Source organism: Acyrthosiphon pisum, chromosome A1 (assembly GCF_005508785.2).
Source record: "Acyrthosiphon pisum isolate AL4f chromosome A1, pea_aphid_22Mar2018_4r6ur, whole genome shotgun sequence".
Lineage (NCBI taxonomy): Eukaryota > Metazoa > Arthropoda > Insecta > Hemiptera > Aphididae > Acyrthosiphon > Acyrthosiphon pisum.
In genome coordinates this window covers 43,023,048-43,035,186 of record NC_042494.1, presented here as the reverse complement: position 1 = coordinate 43,035,186, position 12,139 = coordinate 43,023,048, and the positions used below count along the sequence as shown (strand labels likewise).

The 12,139-nt window shown below is 30.2% G+C and overlaps 1 protein-coding gene across 1 annotated transcript in view; it reads left to right on the top strand.

Annotated features, from left to right (window-relative positions):
- Positions 1-8,676: 8,676 nt before the first annotated feature.
- ACYPI45536 (uncharacterized LOC100568673) overlaps positions 8,677-12,139 on the top strand; it is a 14,343-nt gene continuing 10,880 nt past the window's right edge. Inside the window, 2 exon segments of the mRNA NM_001293416.1 lie at positions 8,677-8,967; positions 9,815-10,009. Of these exon segments, the coding sequence (NP_001280345.1) occupies positions 8,890-8,967; positions 9,815-10,009 (273 nt within the window). The 5' untranslated portion in view covers positions 8,677-8,889.

The following is a 12,139-nucleotide window of genomic DNA, read 5'->3' as shown; positions in this document are numbered from 1 at the left end:
AATAATCGACCTAATATTGAAATATATCTCATAAATTTTGTTTATATTACTTAAATATTTAATTTCTAAATTTTCCGTATTTACTCACAAACTGTGCAGATAAAATAAAAGACAATAAAAATATAATAAATATTAAATGTATTTATTACCCACCATATGATTACATTATTATGAAAAAAATTTTTAATTTAATTAACATTCTGTATAAATCACTAGATTTATCTCTACTTACCGACTACTGCAGTGGACATTATTATTTATCATTTACAAAAAGTTGTATACCCAGTTAAAACTTAAAACGCATCGCATTATTTTATTTTTTAAATTGATGTTTTATTTGTAAAACCGTAAGAGTAATTTATAATAACAATATTAATCATTTTTAATCCATTGTAATACAAAAAAATACATAATATAGTTGTGTCTTATATAAAATACATATTTTTATGAATTTAATAAGTTTTTCACTACTGCATCCGATGGTATGTAAAGTAAGTTTATTTTCAACTTTTTCGTTCATGTATTAAGTAGTATTAAGAAAAGCATGTTTTTAAAAAAAAAATTTTTTTTTTATTATACCTATAATATGAGTACATAATAATATATGAGTACATGACAATATTTTTGCAATAATATTTAATAAGTAAAATAACTCGGTGGTACGGGATACCTAACTATGTATAGTCATAATAGACAAGAGACATATAATATATATTATAGTCGCGTATAATGCAGTATCCAATCCAAAAACATCGATTATTAATGATGCGCGATATTATATTAACTTTTATAGAAAACGGGTAAAATTAATACAATTTACTGTAATAGTTTGAAAGTGATGAAAATATTACCTAACTCATAATATAAGAGTGTGAAATGTTTAATTCTTATTTCGTATTATACCTATCGTAGTCTTATATATAGTGAAAGTAGGCGTATAGACCATATAATAATATTGTAGGTACTAGAGCCCGAAGGTTTCACGATCATATTGTATTTAACTGCTCAAGTATAATAGTGACACGAGAACGAGAGCAACGGGTATTGGTAACAAATATAATAATAATTACAGTTTTAAAATCATGTCTGTAGTAGGTTGGCTGATAGACTTAGGTATATACAGTTGCATAGATCATAGATCATATTATCCGATATCTGAAAACTGAAGGCAACGCATATCTATTACACATCAATAAAATATCATAATATATAAGCACTCACTTAACCTTCAATTTCCGAGGATTACCCCATTATGCGTATTATATATATTACTATAATATGCACCACGCGGTCACGCAGCTCTCGCTGAAATCGAAATTTAAACAATAAGTCTGGATACAATTTAATGATAATAGGTATTAAGGTATATACGCATATAATGCTGTAAGGGAAACGTGATATATTTAATCGTTTTTTTTCCCACTTAACTATTCTTACAGCGAATTCAAATTAATTACATATTTACATATAATATATGTGCTAGGTATATAAGCGTATAAATATTAAATAATGTATGGAACATGGAAATATATTTTTTGTATATTACTAGCTCATTATTCTTGCACGGCATTAACCGTGACAAATTAAATGTCCGTGAATTTACCCCTTCTTAGACTCCGTTGCAGGTAAAGCTACACAGACTTTTAACACAATTATTTTGGGTAATTTTGACCAAATATAAAATACGCAGGTCTAAAATTATATCCAATTATTATAAATATTTTATTATTAAATATTTTTTAGCTGTCTTATTTTGGCTGCAACTTGTTTGCGCACAATCCATAATTTTTACATGAAAAATCGGAACTCGTTTGCGCACATGGTTATATTAAATGTACAACTGGTTTGCGCACACGAAAATAATAATATTTTTGTCACTAGTCGCTAGTCTCACGGTATAAAACCCGGTGTATGTTATCGGCCTTATCGTGGTTTATGACTATCATAGTGTTATACAAATTACAAACTATCAGCGATTGAAATTGATAAGATGTAACGGGGACGCTGTGTATCATTTATATGTTATTTTACATGTTCCCCGCGTTACAGATCCACCCCCCGCCGGCCTGATATTTGATAAGCTTTCAATCGCCATAAATATATATAGGTCTATAGACCTAACACAGTACGTCTCGAGAACTTATAGTGTGCGTATATAGAATCAAATAATGGGAAACTGTTATTGCAAAAAATAATAGACACGTATAATATATTATATCCTATTCGTATATACCTATACCAATCATATTATATTAAAATTAAAATTAACATGCATTTTTAACTTGAACAAGAATTAAATATTATTTATTACAATTATTAATAAGCAAGTATTAACATACATTTTTAACCACACCTATGAATACATTCATAGACAGTCCTAAGTCTGTTAAGGGGGAAGGAAAATGTATGCAAGTACTTTAATAATAAAGAAATATTAATATGCAAGGTATTAAACTACTAAAGTCTAAAAGGTAACTGTGCGCAAACCATGTGTAATGTGTATGATTACGACTCGACTGTTCCCAAGACCCAAACGAGTCGTAGTTTTGTGCCCAAACAAGTTGTCTTTTTGGTATTAGTGCGCAAACCTGTACCGCCCATTTTTAGTTTTGAGCTTCGTTTACGGACGTATTCAGTTTCCTATTTTTTTTAGTTTTTTTTTCCATAAATTTCAACAAAATTTTATTCGTTGAGTCAAAAAGCTTAAAAATTTAATAAAAGGCTCCTAATATATTGTTACAATGACAGATGAAAAATATTAAAAATACATAGTCACAATTTTTTTTATAAGCATTTAGAGTTCGAATTTCAACAAAAGGCGTAAAAATCACGAAAATGTGCAAATTATTTTGAGTTAGAAATTCCTAAAAATGTTTCTTTTTTAATCTAAGATTTTAAAATGTAATACAAGATTCCTTATAAGATTATCTACCTTTATGAAAAAAAAAAATTATAAGAAAGTCAAGTTAAATTTTTATGAGCGTTTAAAGTTAGATATTCACTAGATTTCTCAAGTAGCAATTTTCTTATTTTGTTTTAATTCAAAAACGAATAATAACCGTAGACACTTGAAATGTATATCATATGTTTATTTTATCAATTCCTATACTTGATAAAATGTTCATATTCAGTGGCGTAGCCAAGATTATGCGAAATGAGGGGTGTTTTAAGTATAGATTAAAAAGTATTAAGTTTTTACAGTTTTCGTATATAAATAAATTAAGGGTTCAGAACTTCACTTGTTGCACTAAAAATTATCGAAATATGCAGTCAAAATTCTCAAAATATGCTTAAATATAATATTATAATATGTACTATGTAGCAACATTTTTATATTATTTTTGAAAATCATAAAACATATTGCAATTTTGATAATAAAAAACTAAAAATTAAGTAGGTATATAAACCTGATAAATCAATAAATATAACAACTTAATTTTTAAAAATACTGGCATACAATACTAGGTTAATAAATAAGTAATAACGAATAACGTGATATGCGAACACCGAGATAAACGAACACGTACTATACACGTACATCATGATGTTCATTTATTCGTACAATCTACAATCTAGATGTCAATTATAGTTTGAACACAGTTTTGTCACAAAGAGACTTATGAAATCTTACATATGCGAACATAGGGCCAACTGTAACCAAGCTCCACCAACAACTTTAACAGCCCTCCCAAACATTTATTTAATTTGTGAAAAATGCAAATCATGATAGGATTTGTGGCATAACAATCTTATAATTTGGGAATACAATTTTTTTTTTTCAAATAGCGTTTGAACGGTCGGCTACAACCGAATGACCGATTCGGTGATACCCGATTGAGCAGGGTCCAATTTTTTTTTTTGGATTGATACCTGCAGCTATTGAACCACAACAAAATAGCGATTCGTCCGTTTCCACATTGAGTGGCGGTTGGGTTTAACCGTCTATTAACATTCAATATATTTACTAATTTAAATTAAAATAAACATTAATATTGGTTTAATACCATACATTGTATTGATAGATATAAATATGATTCAATACGTAAATTGTCAGTTTTGTCCAACTAGATCTGGGATTTTTCCCACTGTGTGGCGGTTATTCCGACTCTATCGCATCACACCGGCGGATTACAGGCTCACGCCCTGCAGCAAACTCGCGTGCACCGCTGTTTGCACGATGAGGTTTAGTTCGGTTGTTTTCAAACTCTAACGTCTCGATCGAAACTCGCGCCGGGACGTACTCGATGTCGGCCGAAGTAAACCGCACTGCGATGTTCGGCATCGAACTAGGACGGTGTATCGCGGCGGATCCGCAAGATCTGCACGGCTTGACAGCTGCACGTCCGCTTGGGCCCTAACTGCAACGGTGACGAGACGGGCGACACGGACGTCTCGATCTTGACTTCAGTGGCAACATGTGCCATTATTGTCTCGACCAAAACCGTTTCCATCGAGTAGCCGGCAGACGGTGGATCTGTCGATGATGTCGGATCCTGCGTCGAGGCGGATCACCCGCAGAAGCAGTCTGCACCATGATGTTTGGCATTGAACTGTATCGCCTGCAGGTCGCCAGACCGGCGAAATCACCGCGACCTGCCCGATATGATTTTGCTGGTTGGGCCATTTCTTAGCTCGTCGAAAACTCGGTACCTACGTCGCGATCGATTCGGCGGACGGTGAGTGAATCTTAGCTTCGGACAATGTATTCTGTACTGCAAGTGCAGCGATATTCTACATATTTATAGATATATACACATAATATATATTAATATAGTGCATATTATGAAAATTGCATTATAACTTTTAGTATATAATAATGAATTATTCGTATAGTGTTCGTATAATGTTCATTGTATAACAATAACACAGAAAAAAATAATAAACTGCCTGAAATAGAAACGAATAATGTAATATTTTTCAAACTAAATTTTATAAACTTTTGTCTCGGGAATAAGTATATTAGTTTATTAATTATTATTATTAAATGTTGATTTTAAATTTTTAAAAAGTGTGCTAAATTCCCGGGGTTTCCAAACGTATTTTAAATTTAAATTTGATTTTAATTCATTAAGCTATAAACCCATTTATGTAGGTAAAATTAAAAAATAATTTGGTAATCTTTATATTTTTCTACCTATTTGTTTAATATTGACTAGTACATGAATTTACTTTGAATAGAACCGTTATAAAAACTTAATTAGTAGGTATAGACAAACAATCGTAACCGCGGACAATAATATTATATACTTATCTTAATAGCGCAACAATCATATATAGGTACTATTATAGGTATATACTATAGGTACCTACTATGGAAAGCACAGGACTAATTAACAGTTGTTTAAAGCTCAGAAAATATTTTTTTCAAACATCGTTTACTGAATAACATAGATTAGAATATAAGATAACTAATGAAAGATTTAATACTTAAATTAAAATGGATACATTTTTAGAGGGGCTAATTTTAATATTGGTGGGGCTAAGCCCCTTCAAGCCTCCCTCCCGTAAATTGCTCCTATGGGCATTATCTATGGGATATAGGCTATATTAGGTATATAATATATTACAAGTTTAACAATTATTCATTTGTACATTGTACAATACTACATATAACAGACATTTTAGCAGAAGTCAGTATTCCAATAGTTCTGAATATTTGGTTTCGATTACCTTTTTGGAAGTTTGATTTTGCAGTGATCAGTATCTTTGTTATGTCACGAATTCACGAAAATATGCTTAAATTATTTTGTAACTTTTTTATTTCATTATTCATTAATCAATTTAGACACTTGACACTCTGTTATGTTTAATGATATACCTATGTATAATGTTTATATCATTGTAATATTGAATATTGACCATACGGAGATCGATAGACAATAATATTTAAAAAAAAATAAAATAAATACTTTTAGTCTAAAATTACTACTAATGACTAATCAAATGCTGCCCTCAAAGATTCTATCAAAGAATGGTCTCCTTCACCATCGCGTTATTTTTATGTTATTTATTATTTATTATTATGTAATAATTATTAATTATACTATATTTTACTTAGATATTGTGTTTAAAACACTGATTGTAAGTTTTTCAGATAAAAAAAAACTAATAGCAATTGCTAATTATTAATAATACAGATAAACTATACCGCCAAGGTAACACTGATCATTTTATTTAATTCCAAGATAAGATGGGAAGAAAATGAATAACTTTCAATTACAAATACATTCATTGCTCCACTCAGAATCTAGAATAAAAACAATGTATTTTTTGAACATTATTTTAAAACGTTTCACTGATGGTGTAAAACCCTAGATTATGACAATGGTAAAACGAGAATTTTCTTTTATCAGAACATAAACCTAATTATTTTTCAAGGAATTATTTAATAGGTATATCGTATAATATACACGATAACATCGATTCAATCATTTTCCATTGTATTCAGTATATATTCAGTAAATAATATTGTCTTTTGGAGGTTTTCCTAGCTCGGCTTATAACATAATATCTAAAAAAGATGGGCAAGTGGATGTTGCTCTGCTGTACAGTAGGTTACAATAGTGGGTCACTGTAATGGATGGTGTTAAATTTGAATTCAATGATATAAAGTCATTGTATAAGAAAAACGATTCCGAGCGAAGACGGTCAGTCAACCTATATGATATTACTAAGTATATTTTATGATATTATTGTGAATAAAGTAATTTATATATTTACCTATTTACGTGTAATTTTGTGTTAAATTTTCAATCCTTAGCTATAAGAGTTGAACATTTTATACATTTTTTTAACTACAAAATAATTATTAAATTTTAAATGTGATAAATTTTGTCAACATTTGAAATTTAAATGCTTATAAAAAAAAATATGCGCCTATGAATTTTTAATATTTTTCAACTTCTATTTTAACAATATATCAGGAGCCTTGCATTAAATTTTCACGCTTTTTTACCCAACAACTACAATTTTATTGATATCCATAGGAAAAAAAACTTATAAAATTGGAAACTGAAAATGTCCCTAAACAGTTCAAAACAAATCAAAATATTTTGAAAATTTTATCGTGTACTTATAGAAAATGCAAATATATAAGCAACCAGTGAAAATTTCATGTAGGTATATACGTTCATTTGTTTTAGTGTTACACCAAAAACCAAAATCGATTTTGTCGAAAATTATATATACATATACAAATATTTGTATATAAATATTCTCATTTTCTCTTAATTTGTATACAAACAACATATAATATACAACATATATGTTGTTTTTCCAGGCGCTTTTGAGAACTATTGGGAATTTTGACCTCTAGAATGCACCAATTAAATTCACTTTCCTATCAGAAAAGATACTGTTGAAGAAAATCTAAGCATTTTTACTGCCCCGAACAGTGATGATTGATGACAGATACAAAAAAAAAAAAATTTTAATAAAAACGCTCATCATTGTAAAATCAATACATTATTCATCACTCTGCTCAGGATCTAAAATTATGTTCCGCCAAAAGGACTTACTCCCGCGAGCATAGGAATTATAGCAAATAGCGTTTGAGATTGGGGCCCAAATGTGTTTGATTTGTCTTTGAATGTTTTAATACTGATCTATTGGGCATTTAATTTTTACTATAAAAGAATAGGTTAGGTTATATGTACTTATATTTTTATTGATTGATCATTTAATTTTTTTTTACGTCCAATTGTCCCCACTTACATTTGTCTTAGATCGGGTAAAGATAACTAGTTATAATTTTAGTCCTAGATGGACAGATACCAGTATACCACCACTTACCTTCATAGTTTCCATCAAACAGGTATAATTTAGTTTATAAAGATATGATTATTTAACTATACAATAAAGTTCATCTAATTCTTAGTATACTTGACAGCATTTAATATACTATTATTTTATAACTTAAGCTAACTCTATAATACAATATATATATATATAGTTAGTTTAACTATATTTCCAGTTAACTAAGATTATTTTGTAAATATCTTTCGATTAAGTATTGTGTAATGATTAATGTACCTACCTATGTTTGTATATTGATGAAGTATATAGGCGTATAGCTATACTTCTATACTCTATATAGCCATATAGGTACGAGGTACCTATATTCTAAACATACATTATAATATATATAATATGCACGTCACGCGTTATATAATAATATATGATATAAAATTATATTTCATCTCATAATACTATATAATATTATCATCATGGGCGTATCGCATGTAATACCTACCTATATATTATATACCTGGTTAGAAGTATTCGATTCACTCGCACGACATCCCGACCCCCGTCAAACGTGTACGTTGTACGTACACTAAACCAATATATATATATATATATATATATATATATTTATATAATAATATTATTTTAATAAATTAAATACGTATATATAATAGTATGTAACAACAATCGCCGAAGGAATAAAAAACCCGTACACGGCCATACGACAAACACAAACACACACACACACACACACACAAACTCATATTATACACCTTTTTACAGAGGCCGACACCGATGTTTACATCACGCGTAACGCATGTCGCAAGACCTTTCCCGCTGCTGCAGCGGCAAAATAGCGTCGGATAAGACTTGGGTTAGGAGGTGCACATAATAATGATATAATATACGAACGTCTCTCCGCTATGACCGTATGACTTGACGAGCGCACATGGACGCAGTCGTGTCTAGCCGTTTTTCGCGTACACACCGAGAACATAAATTGGTAGGTAGTATAATAATATTATTATAATCGAACGCCACAACACAAAATCAACAACTGAAAATCGCAGAATACAATTTGATTCTTACCGTTAAATACACTTTTTAAGTACACTAATATTTTGAACACTGCACGGAATCAAAATGTCTTTCAAAACGATAATCGCTGTTGTAGCGGTAGTCGCGATATGCTGCAGCTGCAACACTGGAGCTCTGAAACAGGTAAAACAAGCATTTATATACCTGTATCGTTTTATTTTACATTTAATACTAGCTTTCGGTATTTTATAGGTAATTAATTAATTAATTAGTTTAATTATATCACCTGGATGCATGTTATATCGCCATATCGGTATGATTATATGTTTTTTAAGCTCATCGTTGATTTTCAGTATACTTTATATGAATATACGTATCGTTAATTAAAAATGTTAAATGTACCTACCAAATACAATATCGTAGAACAACTACGGGAAAAACCAAAAGATACAAGTGCACAATGGCATATATTATATAGTACAAAGGCTGCATCATGGGTAAGATATGTCATTTTTATGGGTCAGCCATTTTTTACGGTACTTCGTTTAGATTGCACATTAAATGCAGTCATGTAGATCAGGGGCGTATTTACGAGGCGGATATGGGGACAAATCCGCCCCCATGGCTCTTTAAATGTATGTCTATTATTATATTATAACTATTACATCGTAATCTGTAAGCTAAAATTCTTGTCATCCACCCCCTACAAATAATACTAAATACGCCACTGATGTAGATGCAGTATAGATAATTTGCATATTATAGGTACTGATAACTTTTAACTCTTGACTCAACGTGCAGACATTCATGTGAGTATATAAACAAATTTTTTTTATATGGGATTTGGCTGACAAGGCAGTAAAACTCCAAAGAGGAGTGAGAAAACTCATATGTAATTTTATTGTAATTGCACGTCACAGAATTTGTTGATGTGGCGTGTGAATAAAAATAACCTTGTACAGTAGCCAGTAATGCTAGTTTCTGATTTGTATACATTGTACTGATCGTGTTATTATTTTTTTGCACACAGAGACAAGCGTATTCCGGCTATTCCGACGGATACACTCAAAACCACAAGGACGAGAGTCACCAAGATCTGAGCAAAGTACCAGGCACACCGGGAGTAGACTACCCAATTTACCACGCGGTGCCGGAGACGAGTTTCAATTGCAAAGACGTACCGTACGCACCCGGCATGTACGCCAACGTGGAGACCGGATGTCAGGTACAGTGGCTTATTAATTGTAAAATATAAGGGAACATCTGACTATTAATATTTCAACGAGTAACGACTATTGCGACTATAGTATAGGTCGAAGGTGCTTACAATTTAAATTACACCGCGATCAACCAGGTATACAATTTACAAACGGATTGTATATGCTATATATAATACAATATACCTAGGTATGTACGTAATGTCATTAATTATTGTCTTGCGCGCTCACAATTTCGTGCGATGGTTTCAATATAATACAATAATTGAATAGTAGGTACCTTTTAAAACGAATTTGTTTAACTAATAAAAAAAAAACTAACAAGTAATGTGTTTTATTGCAAAATTGTCGAAAACCCGTTTCTATGAAGAAGACAGACGTCATGACTCATTCAATGAAACTTACTTCATTCTTATATGCAGAAATACGCGTAATATAATATGTACCTATTCGATATGCGAAAATTACATTTGACCCACATCTAATAGAAAACCGCCTCACAATAGGCCAAATCATTATATTATTATAAATTATACATTTATTCATATTGGGTAATTGGCATTTGGCAATAACATATTATAGAGATAGTCCTGTAGAGTGAAGAGAAATAAGCAATGCAACTTTTTATCGTCACGCATTCCCCTGTTGATTTATTATAATAATATAAGAGAACGTCTTCTAAGTAAGTACCGAAAAGAAAAGTATATTCAAACAATTTAACCTCGGAATAATCGTATTATTGCTTTTTTTTCTCTAAACTGCTGAAGATTAAATATTCTCCTTCGTTATGTTTTAATATTGACTTTAAATCATACGTCATGGTATATAAATATATTTTAAGTAATAGATTTTAATTTAAGCCAATGACTAAACAAGTTCGTCTTAACAAAAGAATTACTATTATAAGTTATAGCTACAGCTACATTTAGTATGCGAGTTGTAGACTTACAATATACAATTGTTTTTATATATATTTAATACATGTGCAATCTGTCATCGAATATAGTTCATCGATAATTATTTATTAGAATTATATAAATGTACTAATATATTATAAAAAAATACTAAAATATCAATAATATTTTTTATAACTAGGCTATTAATGGCTAATTGTACTAATTATAAGTATAATTAAACATAATTAATCAATGGCATTTATAATAAAAAAAACTATAAAGTAAATGCAAAAACATATTAAAAATTAGACCAATGGTAATTTTTTTGTACTAAAAAAAATATATTTAAAAGTACATTGGTAGGTATCTACAACTTTTTAATTTGATAAATATATTTTACTTCTTAGTTCTTAAAATCGGGATGTTTCCTAATTGCATGCAAAAATAACTATCTACATTCTACGTCGAAGTGCGTGTGTAGTTTTTTCGTGACAGAACTGATCTACGCGAAATACGAGTGACATATTATATTTTAATATACGACTATACAGTAAGGTCGTAAGGAGCAACAAATATAATTAGAATGATCAGTTGTGTACAGTGGCCACAAAATATATATTTAACCTATGACAATTGTACGGCGCCACTGGTTGTGAAAATAGTAAATATACTGAACGATTTAAAATTAAAATAAATACAAGTATCTTGATAGGTATATTAATGATTGTGAATCAAATTTTTATTTTTCGTATAATACTATAATGGAACTGGACACATGTCTTATATCGATTGCTATACATATTTATCAAGTTATAATCATATTTAATAACCAGTCATTAATCTTGATTCTAGTCTCTTTGGGAAAACTCATATTACATAATATGGGTACCAGCTATTACCTAGTACCTACATACAATTTACTATCTCTATATTTTATACTATAAGATGTAGAGATCTTATATGTGCAGGTCAGCAATAACCGATGGTTTGTTCAAACTTTTATGCACACAATTTGAACCAATCATGATAAATACACGCACGGAATTTGCAGGGCACTTGGCTCCGTCACTAAAAATTGCATGCGCAACTCGGATAGTCAGATACAGTCCTCAAAATGTTTGATTGTATTTGACTTTTGAGCTTATATGTTAAGGGAATTGGTGGCGGTGATTTCCTGTCTTTGTCTAACACACGCGCAACATAAGAATTTAGACGTATTTTTTGTCCAACGTACCGATTGAT